At 41.0% G+C, this 20751-nt stretch overlaps 1 protein-coding gene across 1 annotated transcript in view; it reads right to left on the minus strand.

Annotated features, from left to right (window-relative positions):
• The window catches only part of GOLGA5 (golgin A5), a 34395-nt gene extending 19423 nt beyond the window's left edge, over nucleotides 1–14972 (minus strand). Inside the window, exons 1-5 of the mRNA XM_044389969.3 lie at nucleotides 14701–14972; nucleotides 11963–12536; nucleotides 4375–4602; nucleotides 2589–2808; nucleotides 1786–1909 (exon numbers count right to left, since the gene is read on the minus strand). Of these exons, the coding sequence (XP_044245904.1) occupies nucleotides 1786–1909; nucleotides 2589–2808; nucleotides 4375–4602; nucleotides 11963–12506 (1116 nt within the window). The 5' untranslated portion in view covers nucleotides 12507–12536; nucleotides 14701–14972. The remainder of the gene's footprint in view (nucleotides 1–1785; nucleotides 1910–2588; nucleotides 2809–4374; nucleotides 4603–11962; nucleotides 12537–14700) is intronic.
• Between the last annotated feature and the right edge of the window lie 5779 nt (nucleotides 14973–20751).

The raw sequence follows: 20751 nt of genomic DNA on the forward strand, positions 1-20751 counted from the left end.
ACCATTACCACTACCCTAATATCAGTACATTTTCACCCCAAAGGGAGATCCTTCTCCCTTCCTCCCAGCCCCTGGCAAGGATCAATCTACTTTCTCTATAGATCTGACTATTCTGGACATTTCATGTAAGTGAAATCATACAATACGTGGCCTTTGGTGTCTGCCTTCTTTCACTTAGCATAACGTCTTACAGGTTCATCCATGCTGCAGCATGAATCAGTACTTCATTCCTTTTTATGGCTGAATGCATATGCCACACCTTGTTTATCCATTCAGCAACGAATTGATATTTGTATTATTCCCAGTTTGAGCCTATTGTGAATAATGCTGCTATGAACGTTGGCGTACAATTTTCTGTGTGGCCAAGTATTTTCAATTCTCGTGGGTATACATCTAGGACAGAACTGCTAGGCCATATGGTAACTCTATGCCTAACTTTCTGAGTAACTGTTAGCGGGAAACTTCTGAGTATGTTTAGAACAACTGGGCATATGAATTATTTTTTCACCTCTAAATTTCATGAGATCTAAATATAGATCAAGTATTACATAAGAAAATTTGACTGAATTAAGTATAAAATATACCATATTTTAAAGAGCCAGTTTGCAAAAGAGAATGTAAAATACCTCATTAATGATTTTTATTATTATACATTGAAATGATAGTACTTTGATTTTTGTTGTTGTTTTTAAGTAGGCTCCATGCTTAGCATGGAGCCCAATGTGGTCCTTGAACTCACAACCCTAAGATCAAGACTTAAGCTGAGATCAGGAGTCAGATGCTTAACTGACTGAGCTACTCAGGTGCTCTGAAATGATAGTACTTCGGATATACTGTGTTAAATAAAACACATTCATAAGATTTTCAAAAAGCCCACACTAGCTGATAGTTACTTTCAGGGCTGAACTATTTTCACCTGTTGAAAATATAGTCTGAACCAGTGGTTCTCAACCTCACTGGCCAACAGACACACCTGTGAATCTTATAAAACTCAAACACCGCTGCTTATTCCCTACCTCACACCGTGGGATCAGACTCCCTGGGAGTAGAGACCTGGCATCAGAAAATGTAAAAAGCTACACAAGTGATTCTAATGTATAGGCTGGGTTGACAATCACTGAACTAGATGCAAAAAAATTCATTTAAGAGTAAAACTCTATGTATTATGTACAATTTTCTTTGGAAATAAATGTATCAGTTTGAACTGGAATCAGAAAAAGCTTAAGTGAAAAAATAAACAAGATGCCCCACATCAGTTTTTTCCCTCACTTGGCAAAGTGTTTTATTCAAAAGTTTCTCAGCACCATCTAGTTTTAAAAAAGAGGCCCCAAATCAGCTTTTCATCAAATAATGGTAATGTTGGTCGCACAACAAAATTAAATGAAAAAAATCTATCTCTACTGAATATTAACTATTTTAATTCTATTCTTTTTTTAGAGAGGTGCTGAGGGGCTGCTCCCCTTTTATTATTGACAGAGGTTTCTCTAAAGAGAGTGTATCACTCCTCCTCTCTGGGACCATTGTCCGACCTGTGCAGCATCGCTTCAAATACCATCTCAGAAGAAAAGTCCCCACATTTCCTGCCAATGCCTTGTTGATCATAGGGGATGTTGAAGTTTAATTGTATTCCAATACACAAGAGTAAGTAAATTTAGCAAGAATCAAGTTACATTTTCAAATACTTGGTTTTTGTCACAGAAACAGATTTTTCTGAACTGCACTGCAGAATTTTATTAAAGAGAAAATGTGTGATAAAACCGCATAAAGGCATCCCTCCTTTCTAACCTGCATTTGCTTACAGCTCTCCTGCTCTCTCTTCCGGGCGGCGTCCGCCTCACGCAGTCTCTCCTGAAGAGTTTGCAGAGCTTGGTTCTGCAGGCTGCTACCTTCGCTGTGATCCTGCATTATTCTAAAAGAAAAGACACCACTTCAAAGGACTTACTTCCACAGTGTACAGATGAGAAGGTGGAGTAATTTTAAAGCATCAGGCTGATAGTAAAAAAGACATGACTTGACTGGGGTCCCCAGGTGGAGTGGAGTTAGGCGTCTGACTCCCGGTTTTGGCTCAGGTCGTGATCTCAGGATCATCTCAGGGTCGTGATATCGACCCCTGTGTTGGGCTCCACGTTCAGCACAGTCTGCTTGAGATTCTCTCTCTCTCTCTCTCCCTCTCCCTCTGCCCTTTCCCCTACCCTCCTCTCTCTAAAATAAAAAAAAAATTTTTTTAAAGATGGTTTGACTAAAATATTCTTAAAGAAATCTTTTTGCTTTTTAATGGAATGTAACCTGTATTGTTAGGCATCCAAATAAAAGCACACACCACATATCGTTATATGCCAAAAAATTAATGACACTATATTCTTCAGATATTTTTAAATTTGGAATTCGCTAACAATGCATCTCAAGATTCAAATAATAAATCAACTTTAATCGCACACATTCACAACAGTACTGAAAGATAAGATTTCCCTCTCTAAATTTCAAAAGCTTTTTTTTTCATAAAGTAGTATACACTAACGTGTTTATCATTACTTGTGTGGGCAAGAATCTTCCTAGCTCCCTTGGTCATTATTACTAGAACGAGCTACCGTGATTTTTCAGTCTGCAAGGCTTCCAGGGCTTCGGTGCGTGTGGTCAGGAGCTGGTCGGCCTCCTGCAGCCTCACTTTCAGCACAGCCAGCTGCGAGTCCTTGGCAGCCACTGCTTCAGTCAGGTCATCTACTTGGGCTCGAAGTTCTCGAGTTATTCGATCACTCTTTGAATGGTCAACATTCCACTTTTCAACTCTTGCTCTTGCTTTGTTTAATTCTTAAAAAAAAAAAAGTGAGAGATTTCTGTCTTCAAGCAGACACATTTTTCTCAGAGCACACAGACTCTCCCCTGCGTCCCTGTAGTACTTACTGCCAAAATTAAGAGCTTACAAATATCTTCAAATTATTTGCTTTAAATGGGATTCCCACTTATCAAGGCCAACATTCGCAGCTACATCACAGTTAATAGGTTGGAAAGGGCACGATTCTAGCTGCTTTTCTACAAAAAAAAATGTTTTTGAGACATATCATAAGGCATTTGGGAGCCCAAACCACTATACATCAGAGTGCAGAGCACTAGACCGTCAGTGGATTTGCCGAGTTCTGCTAGAGACAGGAAGGATGCAAATACAAATCAAGGGTAGCTGGCGTACACCCCAGTAAGACCAAAACAAACAAAATCAAAACCTGAAAATACACACAGGAAAGAATCTGTTTCTCTTGATTACTGTAGCAAAAAGATGCTATTTTTTTAAATCTAGGACACTGGTGCAGAAAGAGCAATGCAGTACGGATTTCCACACCCTCACATATCTATAATAGCAGTTTGCAGGCAAAAAAAAAATTTTTTTTTAATATTGAAGCAAACTCTACAGGGTCTCAGGAAAAGCTCTATTTCTAGGTCTTGGTCAGTCTGGTAAAGTGAAGCTTTTTCTGAAGTCAGTCCAACAAGCCCTAAACTTTCTTCCTCTTTCACTCTTCTGGGCCTCCATCCATGTCTTGGCAAAACTTCTCCCACTGTCCCCGCACTCCTTTCTAATCACTGCCAGGAACCAAGGCAGAGACTTCTTCTCTTCTCCCTTTTGTCTTCCCTCAGCCACACTTACATTAAGACTAACGTATTCTGCCCCCATCACCTTTTTCATGAGATTATTTACTTTTAAATTACCCATTTCTGAGGAATCCCAGAGTTTTCTACTCTAGGGCCACTTCAGTGCATATTTCTAGAAGGTATTATTTTTTTTTAAAAAGATTTTATTTTTATCTATTTGACAGAGACAGACAGCCAGCGAGACAGAGAACACAAGCAGGGGGAGTGGGAGAGGAAGAAGCAGGCTCCCAGCGGAGGAGCCCGATGTGGGACTCGATTCCGGAACGCCGGGATCACGCCCTGAGCCGAAGGCAGACGCTTAACGACTGTGCCACCCAGGCGCCCCAAGAAGGTATTATTCAAACTGAATTCCATGTTCACTTTACATCCCCTGGAGCAGTACAATACTGTCACCTTGTCTGCTGGTATCCACTCCTTCATCTAATCCCACCTTCGGTTCGTCAACAGTTCCCCCTGAAGGTTCTGAAGAGATCAAACGAACCAGATAATTACTAATGTTCTCAGTTCTTAAATTTCATGACTCCTAAGGAATGACCAAACAAAGGCAATGTTCTGTTTCAGATTGGTAGGAGGATGACTGGTTCTACTTCTAAATCTGGGCCTTATATTTCTATGAAAACATGATTCTGTAAGTCTCATATGAAATATTTCTAAGTTTCGATGTAATCAAGTTTTCAGTTTATTTCTGAAATGTTAAATTCCTAATCCTCCACAATTTAAATAAGGCTCTACCTTCTTGAGTTTCCTTGGATCTCTGAAGTAATGAGGCCATTTCTTGATTTAAAGACTGAACTTCATTCCTCAACAGCTGATTCTCCAGTCGAAGATTAGACAGTTCATGTGATTTGCCATCGTGAGGAGGTGTTGGGTTGTGGTCAGTGCAGGCAGCACTCGATGATACATTTTCCTTTGCAGAATCCTCTTGAACCTCATGGCCAGAATCTGAATTATTAGAGGTTACTGTAAAACAAAAAAAAGAATACATTTTTGTTACACTGGAACACTCACTACATACACATTAGTAGCTTACTTTGGTAGAAGGCCTTTTGGCTCAAGTTGACTGCTATCGCTCAAGTATCGTTAAAAAGTAAACTTAAATTCTCAATAGATTTCCTTCCGATGAAATTTCATTCTCCTACATGGAGGCTCTAGATCTCTAAGGATCTCAAAATTTGGATATACTGAATGAATGGTGATAAAGAACAGACACAAGAATACTGTTCTGGAAAGAAGAAAATCAAGATATAATTTAAGTGGTTGGGATTAGGAAAAAGGGTTTCAGTCTCCCTTTGTCTCCAAAACATTTTCTTAAAAAAAGAGGAAGGTCTCAACAGTGAAAATACTAGAAAGGCACAAAAGAACAGCAGTGGGTTTCAAGGCAAAGAGAGTAATAATAGGTCAGAGCCATTTGTTACATACCAAACTGGAATCTAAAATGCCTTACACAAAGAGATAGAGACTCATAAATTCAGATTCATCTTGTTTTTGGACTAAATGTGATCCAAATGCATTTTTAAGAAGATTTTATTTATTTGGCAGAGAGAGAGAGAGAGAGAGAGAATGCACAAACAGGGGGAGCAGCAGGCAGAGGGAAAGGGAGAAGCAGGCTCCTGCTGAGCAGAGAGCTGGACCTAAGCCGAAGGCAGTCACTTAACCAACTGAGCCACCCAGGTGCCCGCCCAAATGCATTTTTTACTTACTCCAAAAAAAATTAAGTATGTGCTAAAAAGTGAACTGTATCTAAATGATAAAATGGACTAAGTAACTATATGGGCAAAAGAGTTGGCACTTCGCAAAGGAAGATAAACAAATGATCAATAATCTTATGAAAGTTCTCAACATCTTCAGTGATCAAGGAAATGCAAATTAAAACCACAATGAGAACGAATACACACCTGCTAGAATGGCTGAAATTAAAAGGACAACACCAAATGCTGACAAAGACGTGGAGCAGCCAGAACTCTCAAAGATTATTGGTGGGAGTACAAAATGGTATAACCACTGTGGGAAAAGGTTTTGCAGTTTCTTATGAAATTAAATATGCACCTACCATTTTGTCCAGTGACTCCCCTCCCAGGGTTTCATTTCCAAGAGAAATGAAAACATTTTCCCAAAAATAGACAAGTACAAAAATGTTCATAGCAGCTTTATTCACAATAACCCAAAACTGGGAATAATCCATTGTCCATAAAAGAGAGTGGATGAATTGTGGTATATCTCCAGTAGAATACTACAAAATAAAAAAGAACAAACTATTGATATACCCAATAACATGGATGATCTCACTAACATGGTGACTAAAAGAAGTCCTATAAGAGAGCGTACATAATACAAGATTCCATTATGAATTTTTAGGACATATATATATATATATATGAATTTTTAGGACAAAACTAAGGTGAAAAAATCAGAGCAGTGGTAGTTGGGGAAATGGGATGGAAAGATTAACTGGAAAGGGACATTAGGGAAAGGGGCAAAGAAGTGTTTTCATAAAAGTGTGGGTTACATAGGTATAGCCATTTATCTGTATAGCTAAGATTTGTGCATTTCAACATACAGAACAAATTATGAGAAATGGAAATTTGAATAATGACTAGGCACTAGATGATACTAAGGAATTACTACATTTTTAAGGTGATAATGGTGTGGATGCTTGTTTCTAAAGCTTGCATTGTGGGGCGCCTGGGTGGCTCAGTTGGCTAAGCATCTGACTTCAGCTCAGGTCATGATCTTAGGGTCCTGGGATCAAGCTTGGGCTCCCTGCTTAGCAGGGAGTCTGCTAGTCCCTCTCCCTCTGCCCCTCCCCCCTGCTTGTACTCTCCCTGTCTCTCAAATAAATAAATAAAATCTTAAAAAAAAAATAAAGCTTGCATTTTTTAGGGTAGTAAGATGAAGTATTTCTAGGAGAAACGATATGAGATCTGTGATTTGCTGCAAAATAATTCTGTGGAGGGCAGAGGTAAAGGAGGGATGGAAAATGGGAGGTATAAATAAAACAAGAATGGCTGTGTTGATTAATATAGCCAGACAATAGGTAATATTTGAGGGAGTCACCAAAATCTACTTTGATATGTTTGAAATTTACAAAACAAAAATTTTTCAAAAGAAATAAAGTATATATACAAACTTGTGGGATACATCTAAAGTAGTATTTAGAAGGACAACTATAGTCTTTAATATTTACATTAAAAATGAAAGGAAGAAAATTAATGAGTTTTCCATCCACTTTAAAGGCTATAAAAACAGCAGAATAAACCCCAAAGCAGAAATTAACAATACAAACCAGAATTTAACAAAATAGAAAAGAAACTTGCTAGAATCAAAATGGTCTTCTGAGGGACATATCATAAACATTATGCCAATAATTTTTTTAAATGTATACTATGTTGAAACCTACCAAATTGTATACTTAAGTATGTATAATTTATTATCTGTCAATTATACTTCATTAACACTAATTGAAAAAAAGGAATTTAGCACAGTGCCAGATATTGATATTTTTCTGGTAATATCTGTGATCAAACTTTGGTTTCTGCAGGGTTAATATGAATGATTAGTGTCCAACTGGGTTTGTTTCAGCTCTGACACTTTCATTATTTTCCTGAAATTAAGTAAAATAAATATAATCCCTCAAAGTGTATACAGAATAGACAAATTCTTAGGAAAAAATGTAAGTCACCAAAAACAGAGGAAATGGAAAACCAATGCAATCGTTAAAATCTTCCATTAAGAATACCCCCAGTGGGGGGGGGGGGGCCTGGGCGGCTCAGTCGTTAAGCGTCTGCCTTAAGCTCAGGTCATGATCCCAGAGTCCTGGGATCCAGCCCCGCGTCAGGCTCCCTGCTCAGCGGGAAGTCTGCTTCTCTCTCTCCCACTCCCCCTGCTGGTGTTCCCTCTCTCGCTGTGTCTCTCTCTGTCTAATAAATAAATAAAATCTTAAAAAAAAAAAAAAAGAATACCCCAAGGGCCCCAGGGTGGCTCAGTCAGTTGAGCATCTGCCTTCGGTTCGGGTCATGATCCCTGTGTCCTGGAATCTAGACCCACGTTGGGCTCCCTGCTCAGCAGGGACTCTGCTTGTCCCTCTCCCTCTGACTCCCCATCCCCCGGCTTGTGTCTCTCTTGTTCACACTCTCTCAAATAAATAAATAAAATCTTAAAAAAAAAAAACAATAGCCCAGACTCTGATGGTTTTACCAGTGAGTTTCAGCAAACAATTAGGGAATAAACAATCTTACATCAAATAATTAAGACAACAGGAAAGGAGGGAGCACTTTGCAAATCATTTTATAAGGCTAACATAACTGTAATACCAAAACCTAACAATATTACAGGTCAATCTTGCTTATGAAATAAATGCAAAAATCCTAACCAGAATACTAGCAAACTGAAAATTAAGTTTGGTTTTATGTTATAAAAAGTCAAGTGATTTGTATACCATATTAAAGAACAAAAATCATATAAAAAATCATATGATATCTCATACATACAGGAAAAAATGCTGCTAAAATTCAACAGAAAAGCTCAAACTAGATATATACAGAAACATTCTTCATCTGATAAAAAGTACCTATCAAAAACCTAACACAAACATTGTATTTGGTGAAACAGTCAAAGCCTTCTGTTTTAAGACAAAGATACAAAATTGGTATTCAGTCCAAGCCAATGCAGTGAGGCAAGGAAAATATATTTTTTTTAAAGATAAAAGGGTTAAGAAACCAAACTGTCATTACCCACAGGTACTATATTGTTGAAAATCTACATGAATATACAGAAAAATATGAGGATTAAGAGCTATGCAGGTTGCTGTGTGTCAAAAGCCAATACATCAGCAACAGAAAGCAAAAATTTTAAAAAGATACCATCTATAAGTTTCAAAAAATATAATCTGACAAAAAGTATGCAAGACTTTCATGGAGAAAACAATAAAATCTTAATGAAAGACACTTAAAAACTGAATTGAGATTATACCATGTTATAATGGGTGAAAAGCCTCAGTATTGTAAAGACGCTGATTCTCACTCAACTAACTGTCCGTAGAGAAGCAATGGACTCCCAATAAAAAGACCAACAGAATTTTTGCGGAACTCGGCAAGCAAATTCTAAAATGAATATGGATGTATAAAAAAATCCAAGTATAGCCAAAACATTCTTGAAGAATGAAGGTGGGAGAAATTGCTCTAGGGGGTATCAAAACACTATAAAACTACATTCATTAAGATAGTGTGGCATTGGCACAAAAACAGACAACCCAATGAAACAGAATTAAATGTCCAGAAACACAGCGATGTGTCGATGGATGCTTGATAATATGCCAGGGGTGATATTGCAGACTGTAGGCAAAGGAAGTATTTTTAATGAATGATGCTAGATGCTGAGATAACAGATTTCCAACCCCTCTTCTTTTTCACCTGGAAAACTTCTACTCATTCGTTAAGACCCAGCTCAAATCACAGACCACCTGTGAATCCTTACCTGAAGATAAGACAGTGTACATACTACACAACTCCATTTAAATGAAGTTTTAGGACAAAAACTAGGTGAAAAAAATCAGAACAGTGGTAGTTGGGGAAATGAGGTGGAAAGACTTTTCCCCATATGGGAAAAAATGGAACTAGATGCCTACCTCACACCGTTCATTTAAAAAGCCAAAATTTTAAATAATCATAGAAATATGAAAGGCAAAACTATAAAACCTTTAGAAGATAATATAGGAAAATATCCTAATGATCTTGGGATAGAGAAAATTTTTCTAAGACACAAGAAAGCATACCATCAAGGAAAGATTGATAAATTCATCTACATTAAGAACTCTATTGAGACACCGTAGAGAGAGGCAGGGGGAAAAACAAGGTAAAACTGGAGGAGGTGTAGAAAGAGTTACCATCTGGAATATATAAAGAATATCTATGAATCAATAAGGAAAAAGACAAATGATCCATTGGAAAAAACTGATCAAAAGACTTGAACAGGCACTTTCCAGAAGATGAAACCTGAAGAGTTAAACATTTGAAAAGAGGCTCAACCTCATTTGTAATGAGAAAAGTAAAAAATAACAATAAACTTTTTCACACCCAATTAACAAAACAGAAAAAGTCACTGAAAATATCCAACCTTGGCGAGAATGCAGAGCAAAAGGAATGTTAACCACAGTTGGTCAAGTATAAATTGGTACGACCTCTTCCGAAAACCACCAGTGTACTTGAACACTGTCACACCCTACAACTCAGCAATTCCATTTAAAGACATTTCTAGGCATCCTTGGGCACTGGTTCTCAACCTAGGGCGATTTAGCTCCCCAAGGGACATTTAGCATCATAGAGAAACATTTTTGGTTGTCACAACTGGAGATGTCACTGACATTTAATGGGTTAAGAGGCCAGGGATGCTGCTGAACACCCTACAAAGGACAGGACAGCCTCACACAACAAAGATTTATTCCACGCAAAATGTCAATAGTCCCAAGATTGAGAGACTTTGTCCTAGAGAAACAAAACTTAATCTTTATAATTCCCATGTATTAACTGGTTCTAACTCATTTCCCTGTCAACCAGGTTTCCTTTGATCCATCCTTTACAATTAAATCTAAGTGGTTTTCCGTAAAACTAGAAAATCCTGTCAACTGTCTTTGAAAGACCTCTATTAGCATCACATTGCTATGTCACTTACAACTTATACAGGCATAGCAATCACCTGGAGAACAACAAAAAATCACATGCCCTGGCTCTGTCCCCAGAAAAACCTGATTCAAGAAGTCTGGGGAAGCACCCAATGATTCATTTTTTATTAATCACACAAGTACTTCTAATGCAGGTTGTTCAGGGACCACTCTTTAGGAAAGAATGATGTTTACAAACAATAGGTTTAAATATGTAAACAAAGGTATACAAGGGCCTCACAAACAGCTCCCAACCTTCTTCGCTAGCTTCATTTCTTCACTGCCGTCCATCTCATACGCACTTATCCCAGGACAGTTACTCCACTAAACTTGTAAAGAATCTCTGCATCGAACGCTGTCTCCAACCTTTCTTTTTCACCTGGAAAACTTCTACTCTTTCTTTAAGACCCAGCTCAAATTACAGACCCCCTGTGAGTCCTTACCTGAATACTTTAGACAATTAGTTACTTTCTCCTTAGTGTCTCCATGATACTCTAACCATATCTCAATCGCTATACTTACTATACTATTTACTAATAAATTATATGTAAATTATCTGTTTACATGTCGGTCTCACCCACCAGACCCTGTTGAGAGAAATTTAAGAGTGTGTGTACATAATTAGTGAACAGCTACTGCATGATCTGGTCTCGAATGCCCGATACATTTGCCTCTTTACCACTTTATCTCGAAGATACAAGACAGATTTTTATACACCAACAGCCAAGACTGTGGGAGAAGCTGTAACGTTTAAGAAAATAACAAGCTTCCATTAATCAACTTTATAAAGAATCTCTGCAAGATCCTATCAAGTATGTTGCTATTTTAAAATGGGAGAATGCCTGGGTGGCTCAGTTGGTTGGTTGCCTTCAGCCCAGGTCATGATCCTAGGGTCCCGGGATTGAGTCTGAGTCAGGCTCCTTGCTCAACATGGAGCCAGATTCTCCATCTTCCTGCTGCTCCCCCTGCTCATGCTGTCTCTCTCTCCGATAAATAAATAAATAATAAACAAACAAACAAATAAATAAAATCTTTAAAACGCTTAGTAGGTACTTGAAATAGCCACATTACCATGTTAACCTCATTTTTGCGTAGAGGTAATTTCATATCAAATTAACCAACTGAATACCAGAATTCTAAACTGTTACTTCACTACCAGGTCAATGCCTTCAACCCTTCAACTTGGACTGAAGTTAGGTCTCTCAGCTTTACTTCTGATGGATGCAAGAGGGAAAGAAAATTATACACACAAAAATCCTCACAATCCAGAATATATGTGAAGTACAGCCTCCTGTTTTATAATCCCAGAAAGAAATGAAATGAGATAGTCCCAAATCCAAAACTATGTTTTCTTTCAGATTTCAAAACTATCCTTTTTGTATTTTAAAATATCTTGGAAAATCATTCTGGACAGAAGTTCTTAGATGCTAGGCTGGGTAAAGTTACCCAACAGACAGCATTTAAAGGTCCCTATTATAACTGTATACTGACTAAAGGCATGCCATGTTGTCTCCCTGGTTTATACCACACGTTTCAGAGACTGCCTTTACACTAGTGGGGAAAGGTAACAAAACAGAGGATGAGAAACACTACCAGAATGTTTTAGACTAGGATAACACATCCAATTTGCTTAACTCTAAAAGAAACAGAAGGCCGATTAACTACCATCGCTTTGGCTCCCAGAAGGATTTTCCTCAATGGTTCTGACGGCGGTTACGCTGCTGTTCACAGAACTGACACCTGCTGTCCGAGAACTCTGAAGGACAGGTGTCTTGCTCCTTTCTTTTTTGATTTCCACCCTCCCAGTAGGCTCCTTCTGTGAACTATTAAGAAAGTCAAACAGCAGCTCATCATCAGGTTCTGACTTTTTTCTTCGAACGAACTGGGAGGAAGGCCTAGGAACAGATGCGTTTTCAACAGGATGGGAAGCCTCCGCTGATGTCCTGGATCCTACTTTTACATTTGCAGTGCCAGCTAAGATAGTGGCTTTCTGATTTCTAATGTTATCAGCTGCTGAGGAAATATATGTAGCTTTAGATCCGGTCTGATAAGTCAAATCCGCATTTTGCTGAAGTTCAGGATAGTCAGCATTTTTGTTATATGTGATGTTGCTGCTGTTCTCTTTTCTACTGAGAGCTGTTGCAGCCCCTTGATCAACTCGATTTAAAAGATCTTCCGCCTTTCCAGCAAGATCAGCAAACCAAGACATGATGGTAGCAGAATAATCCTATTGGAGAACCTGTAAAAAGGACATAAAGGGATCAGTATGGCCTAACAGCAGAGCACAGCAGTTAAGACCAGGTTCTGGAGTCACACGGTCCTGGACTGAAAGCCTAACCCTGCCTCTTACTAAACCTCAAGCCAACTACTTCACTCCAAGTGAGAAGCTTTATCTAGAAAAATGAGAAAAATAAATGTACTTACATCACAGGACAGTTTAAAGATGAAATAATATATAAAAAACTCTTCGCAAAATGCCTGACACACAGTAGACATTTTAGTAGTTGCTATTACCATCATAATTACACTTATCACTACTGTTATAACTCCTATTTCAACAAAAGGTAAATGTTAACAAAGCAAAAGCATTCGAATAGCAAATCATCAATACGGCAAAACTGCAGTGCAGCCAAATAAAAACTCCCTGAAGTTTGCTTTAAGGTGCTAAAACTTGAAGAAACTTCTGATTGATACTAACTCCTTCTTCATGTTAAAATGCAGCACTACCGGGGCGCCTGTGTGGCACAGTGGTTAAGCGTCTGCCTTCGGCTCAGGGCGTGATCCTGGCGTTATGGGATCGAGCCCCACATCAGGCTCCTCCGCTAGGAGCCTGCTTCTTCCTCTCCCACTCCCCCTACTTGTGTTCCCTCTCTCGCTGGCTGTCTCTGTCTCTGTCGAATAAATAAATAAAATCTTAAAAAAAAAAGCAGCACTATTATGGATAATTTAGGTGTCCACATATATAATCTGTGTAAAGTACACCTACAATAATTTAAATACTTAGTACCCACTATGTGCACGTTGGCTAAGTTCAGAATTTTTTAAAAAATGACTGCATAGCCATTTATTTGATAAATAGACCTGAGTACTTACGGTGTGCCAGAATGAATCAGAATGATGAATTAGTCCTTACAGATATAGAAGTGTACTATATAAAAAAGTCAACAACCATTTCCTGAATGTGCACATTGTTCCTTTTGCCTGGAATGTTTTCATTGTTAACTCTTTCTTGTTCTTAGTCTCCATTTGAATGTCATCAGCTCCAAAACACAGCTTTCTCTCCATCTAGATTAGGTTGTATCATTCTCTGTTCATATGCTATGCTTTTCTCTCATAACGCTTCATGTTTTATATGGTTTTCTCCTGTCTCACTATCTTTATCACACATAATTTTCAAACCACATTATGTGGTCAGTAGCAATATCCTTTTTCCACAAATGGGAAGAAGATTTAGAAAGATCCCAGAGTTTAGATGGCAGCTGAGCAACTCAAATCTAAGTCAGCCAAACCCACTTTTTCTTAACCCCTGCCTTTCCCATCTAGCATCTCAGGATCTGAATAACCTCAAGAAGAAACTCACCCTCCAAACCTGCTCCTTACAAAATGGGATTACATGTCCGTGCATCTCACAGTTTATGTGTCATCAAATGAAAATGGAGGTGTAATGCTCTGTAACATATAAAACTCCCTACAGATGTAAAGCGTTATTCTCAAGTAGACATTGGTGGTGATTTGGCGGCAAACGATCCTTACTAATAAAGCAATCACTCTTACTAATCCCCTATATCTCGCCTCCCATTTTAAAGTTAATAGAGCTTTAAAACAAAACCCTGTGCCTTAATATTGATTACCCAATTTAAATACAAACATGGGTCCTGCGCACTTGCCCAGTGACAAACTCCAGCGGACTTCAGAGGTACAATGCCCTCAAGCAATTTCTCAAGCACTGCCCCCAGGAAATGGCCCACACGGCGGGGAAGATAGGGTGACAGTACGTGGCATGGGGAGGGGTCCGCAGACAGCAGTGGCGGGACCTGCTTCGAAGGCCAGGTGTCAACACAGTGGAAGGGAGGCTGGGGTCAGCCGGTGGGTCCGAGAGAGTTTGTCATCGGTTGATCCCAAGTAGGCGAGTTACAGACCCCCACTTCGCTCCCCACCGCCTCGCAGAGCCTCTGGAGCGGGAGGTGCGACCAAACCAGACTGGGGTGGGGAAGGGAGGAGAGGAGAGGGCACTAAACAACACCTGCTGAGGCCGCAGGGGGCTCCGCTGCCCCCTCTCGCAGCCCCCCCAAAGCGGAGAGACCACAGTCTCCGCTGAAGGGAGGCAGGCCAGCCCCGAGCCTAAGGCCGTTAACGCCCTAGGCGGACCCGTCCGGCCCATAGGGCTCACGCTGCCGCCTCACCTGAGGACTCTGGAGCGGCTGCACCGCTGCCTCGTCGCCCTCCTGGGCCGCCCCCCACCTCAGCAGCCGGCGGCGAGAGGGCCCGGCTGAGTAAACCTGGTCCCAGCCCCGCCGCGGCCCGGCTACTCTTCCGGGAGACGTGGAAGGGCGGCGAGGACCCCAAAACAGAGTGGCTTCCGAGCTGCCTGAGCGGCCCGGACGGACAGCAGCCACCTGGAGGCGACTCAGGCGGCGGCGCCGGCGGCTGCGGGGCCCTCACTCCTGGCCACGCCCTCCTTCCGCCTGGTGCGTGTGACGTAGCTCTCTTCCCGTGGAGACGGCCTGCACGCGGCAGGCATAACATTGTAGGCCACGCCCACCAGGGGGCAGGGCCCCGCTGCAGCACGCCAGGGTGACAGAGGCGGTGCCCCGCCCCCAAGGAATTTGAGGCCTGAGTTGGGCGGGGCTTGAGACCCCGGTGGACCAGACAGCCTTCATCGTTCTCTCTTCCTCCTTTGCCTGCCAGTTTTACGGTTAAGGATGCCGAGGACCCAGGGCAGGAGATGGGAATACAGAAAACAAGATCCCTGATTTCATGGAGCTTCCTTTCTAGTGGCAGAGACAGATATTAAATAAACCAGTGATGGAGACAATTTTAAGAGGTGGGGGAAGCACTTTAAACGCTGTGATCAGGAAAGGTCTCTCTGAGGAGGTGACATTTGAGCTGAAACCCAAAAGATGGAAAAGACCTGTAAAGGATCTTTCTATCCAGTAGTACTGTAGTTATGTTATGCATACAATTCATTGAATATTTGACATTAGTCTAAAATCCACATTCAGTAATTACTCAGCTCCTGCTATGGTGCACAGGATTGGGCTAATTTGGCTCTAATGACAAGCCTACAACATAGTCCCAGGGATCCCCCATTTTCAGGATGACGAAACTAATGCTCAGGGAGGCTGAGAAACTCGTCTAAGATCATGTGTCTTCATGAGGGTTCCACATTACTCCAAAGCCTGTGCCCTTAGACTCAGTGTCTCAGTGTTTACTTTCTCTAGTTATATATTGGGAGTGATTACAACTCCTTTTTCTCTTCTCAATTCAGGTTTAGCCCAGTCTAGTAAATGTGAAAACTTTCAGCAGCGGCAGGAAGTAATAATAATACTATCTAACAGTTCTTGAGCCCTTATTAAGTGCAGAATACTATCACACATTTCATTCTTACAATGGTAAGGAAGGTGCTGTTATTATCCTGTGATAGGTGGTCTTGTTCCCACCTATTGAGTAGCTCTTCCTTTTAAGGATTATACATCACTACCTGTTGCCAGGTGATTGCAATGCCTCCTGTAGGGGTGTCCTTTCCAGCCTCACTGATGTCAGGCTTGATCATGTGACTTGCTTTGGCCAGTGGAATGGGAACAGAAGGCCTTCTGCCACATCTGAACGAAAGTGTTAAGAGCCATTCTGTATTTCCATCAGGTCTCTCGATCTTCTTCCTCTCTCATAAGAATGGCTAGTCCAGATAGGGCTGCTCCCACCCCCCTGGGTCCTGGAAGGAAAAAGAGATGCAAAGCAGCCCACATCTAATAGGTCACAGGAGTGAAAAATAAACCTTTGCTTTTAGATGCCACTGGGATTTGGGACTGTAGCTTACACAGCTTTACCTAATGAAATATGATTAATACATACCCCATTTTACAGATGAAGACACTGAGACTCAGAGAGGTTTAGTTACTTTCCCATGGTCACTGTATGGTACCCGCTGGATAGCTAGTTTGTGCAAGCATACCCTGAATGCCCATATTTATCACTATCTTGAAAATGTAGAGATCTTGTCCTCTGTCTATATTCCTTTCAAGCACAATGTGCAGCAGAATGTGTTGTTCAGTGTTCAAGGTCAGGGCCCTGGGGGTGGCCAACCCAGAGTGCCTCCCTTGTAACGAAGAGTGTCCAGGTGGCACGTCTTGATCTCCTCGGAAACGCTGGTCATGCAAAGAGAGGAAGGGCCACTGATAATTCCTGAGTTAAGTTGCTAGGATATAAAGCTTGCTGCATGTAGACCCCGGCAGCGGATGCTTTGCCCAGTGGGCTGCTCCTGGACTCCCCGTACGTAAGTTACCCCAGTAAACCGACGTCTCAATCACTGTCTCTGGGTCTTTTCTTTGACCTCACCAGACCATCAGCCACCCTAGCTTAGAGTCAGCTAGGGTGCAGCTGCACAGGCATGCAGTGTGTGAGTAGTACGTCTGGGATTCAAACCAGGTTAGTGTGGTGACAGAGACGATGCTCTTAACCACTGAAGGGGTGAGGATGAAAGAAGTTAAAGCAGAGCCAAATCTGCATGTCCAATAGATTAGCAGTGGGCAGGCCCCTAAAAGAATGTTTCCAGAATTTTCACATATACCCCCTAAGAGAGTCAGCATATAGAAATCGGCCACCCAGAAGTCACTGGGGCCAGGCTGGCTTAGCCAGAGAAACAGTACAACCAACAGAAAGAGGTTACAACCCTGTCCAGTAGGTAAGAAAATGTGCTCTTTTCTTTTCCCTTCCTCCCTGTCCTCATGCCACCAGAGGAGCTAACTCCTTGAAAAAGAGAGGAGAGAAGGCATGTGAGGACCAGATGGAGACCCCAGGCTCTGCTCTAAGTCTCCAGTGCAACCAAGCTAGTTTGCTCCAGGGGCCAGGGAGGATAACTTTGAATAGAGCTTAAGAATAGAATTTTAGGGATGCCTGGGTGCCTCAGTCGGTTAAGTGTCTGCCTTCGGCTCAGGTCATGAACCCTGGGGTCCTGGGATTGAGTCCCTTATCAAGCTCCCTGCTCAGCGGGGAGCCTGCTTCTTCCCTCTGCCTGCTGCTCCCCCTACTTGTGCTCTTTCTCTCTCAATCTGACAAATAAATAAATAAAATCTTTTTTTAAAAAAAGAATAAAATTTTAAACAAACAGGGCTATATTGTGACTTTTGGAATGGCAGAGTGAGGAACTCAAGCAAATCCTCTCCCCAAACAGCAACGACGAAGCTGGACAAAATTGTGATAAAAAACCATTTCGACTCCCTGGAAATCAATCCCAGGCATAACACAAATTAAGGAGCATTTATTCAAGAATAGCTACTAAACTTTGGGTAGGAACAGTGAGAGTGTCTGACATTTTAGCTCAGAGCAATTCCCAGTCTCCACCTCCAGTTCCATGGAGATTGTTCTACCAGGGCTGGGGAAGCTGGGAAGCTAGCAGCTTTGCTGCCGGAGAAGGCAACTTGATTTGGAGCAGAGCCAGAAAAGCCTCATGACCGAGGGGAAGCCTCCCTTTGGAATGCCAACATTGCAGCTGCCTGAGGTTGCCATATTGGTTGGACCAACTACTGACGAGAAGGGTTCCTAGAAGTTTAGCAGGGAGATCCCTGCTCAATGAGACAGTTACAATGGACTTTGATAAGCTCCCACATACACTGGTGGTCCGGGAGGCTGTGTGCAAGGCTGTGTAAGCTCAGGAGACTCTTGAGAGAGCCCTAGTCATCTTCTCATCCTGCCTCAACACGAAGCCTTACACAGATACAGAGGAGACACCAGAAAATCCAGTAGAATAAAAGACAGGGCAGTCTTGTAAACTACCTGACTTTTGAATGATTCATCACATACAGGGCACAAAAATAAAAGCTGATGTCACGTCAGGAACTATGGAGAAGGCACTAGAAGAGAAGAGGCAGTGGAATGGCATAGTGAAAGTGCAGAAAGAGAAAAAAAATCTGTCAAACAAGAATTCTCTAATAGAACGATCCTTCAAAAACGAAGTCAAGATAAAGACATTCCCAGAGAAACAAACACTGAGAAAATTTGTGGCTAACAGATCTGCCTTATGAGAAATAAATAACATATAATAATAAACATAATGCATAATAAATGCTAAAGGAAATCCTGCAACCCGAAGGGAATGATACCCGGTGGTAACTCGAATCTAAGTGAAAAATTAAACAGAGCTGAGCGTTATATTTAACGCTAGGACAAGTCTGTTCTAATAACTGAAAGTAGCTGGAAGTTATAGAATCAGACAGATGATCTCAAGGAAACTATCATTCAAAGAAAAAAAATGGGATTTCCTACAGATCAAATGTATAGTTGAAGAGAATTAATGGAAGAAATGGAATTATTTCTTGTTGGTGCTCCCAGTGAGTAGGGACTTCCTAATAAACTGGTTACACTAACATCTCAGAGTGTTTGCCTCCACCAGCAGTAAAAATATAAGATCCATGTGGCGAGTGACTCCCCTTCTGTGTCTCCCACTTGACTAGCATCACACAGCTGCTACCTCTTTCTTCCACCCTATGCTTCTCCTTCATAGCATTTACTCAAGTGTGATTACGTGAAGGAGGGCAGGGAGTATGTTTCTTGTCCGTGGTTGTATTAGCAGAGCTCAGGAAAGTACAAGGCATGGGCAGATGCTCTGACATATTGAATAATGAATGAATAATAATGTACAATGAATTGAGACAGCATGGTAAAAAGGCAGAAATTGGATGATCCGGATTCTATTTGGTTGTCAGTTTCAAGTGCCTTAATCTCTCTGACCCTCAATTTTATCAGAAAAAAAAAAGACTATAATGAACTAGAATATATTTAGACTGAAAGTAAGAAAACCTTGGTTCTGATCATAGTTCTAGTTCCTAGCTATGTGAACTTGAGCAAACCGCCCCACTTCCCAGGCTCCATTTAGGAAATGAATAATTGAACCAGGATTAGTGGTCATAAATTTGCAATCTCAGTTAATTGCTTTTTTGTTTTGTTTGTTTTATTTTGGCCATAGCCAAACGTTTAATTTAAAAAACCCACAAACATACACTCATATTGCGTTGGCAAGAGTGTGGAGAAATCGGGGCGCCTGGGTAGCTCAGTTGTTTAAGTGTCTGCCTTCCGCTCAGGTCATGATCCCGTAATCCCAGGATTGAGTCCCAGGATGGAGTCCGGCAATAGGCTCCCCGCTCAGTGGGGACTCTGCTTCTCCCTCTGACCCTCCCTCTTCTTGTGCTCTCTCTCTCTCTCACTCTCTCTCTCTCAAATAAATAAATAAAATCTTTAAATAAAAGAGTGTGGAGAAATAGACATTCTTACATATTATTAATAGAAATGTAAATTGATACCACCTCTATGGGGGGCAATGTAGAAGTGTATATCAAAATTTAAAATGTACAAGCCCCTTGCTGAGTTTGATATCCACATGGGAAAAAAACCGAATCTTAGCCCCTTGCTATAGACTGAATGTTTGGGTACTCCCAAAATTCATATGTTGAAATTTTAATCCCTAATATGATAGTATTTGGGGTTGGGGCATTTGAGAGGTGATTATGGCCTCAAGAGCAGAGCCCTCAAAAATGGGATTATTGACCTTATAAAACAGTCCCCAAAGGGCTCCCTTGCCCCTTCCACCATTAAGGTTATAAGCGAGAAGACAGCTGTCTACGAAGCAGGAGCCTGTTCTCACCACATACTGAGTCAGCTAGTGCCTTGATCTTAGACTTTCCAGCCTTCAGTACCATCAGTAATAAATTTCTGTTATTTATTTTTAAAGATTTTATTTATTTATTTGAGAGAGAGAGAGACAGTGAGCAAGCAAGTGGGGGAAAGGGGGCAAGGGAGAAGCAGACTCCCCGCTGAGCAGGGAGCTCGATGCTGGGCTCAATTCCAGGACCCTGAGTCATGACCCAAGCTGAAGGCAGGTACTTAACTGACTGAGCAACACAGGGTGCCCCAATTTCTGTTATTTATAAGCCACCCAATCTATGGTATTTTTGTTATAGCAGCCCAAATGGATTAAGACCCTCCTACTTTACACCATACATAAAATCAGTTCCGAAAGGATTACAGATCAAAGCGTGAAATGGAAAATAATAAAGCTTCTACAGGGAAACAGGAGAACACCTTCATGACCTTGAGGTAGACTAAAAAAAAAAAAAAAAACCTTTTACAAGACACACACAAAATATTAACTATGAAAGAAATGATTAATAATTTGGGCTTTGTTAAAATTAAGGATGCTTTCCATAAAAGAAAAAAAAAGGAGAATGAAACACAGCCAAAGA

This window comes from Ursus arctos, unplaced genomic scaffold (genome assembly GCF_023065955.2).
Source record: "Ursus arctos isolate Adak ecotype North America unplaced genomic scaffold, UrsArc2.0 scaffold_25, whole genome shotgun sequence".
Lineage (NCBI taxonomy): Eukaryota > Metazoa > Chordata > Mammalia > Carnivora > Ursidae > Ursus > Ursus arctos.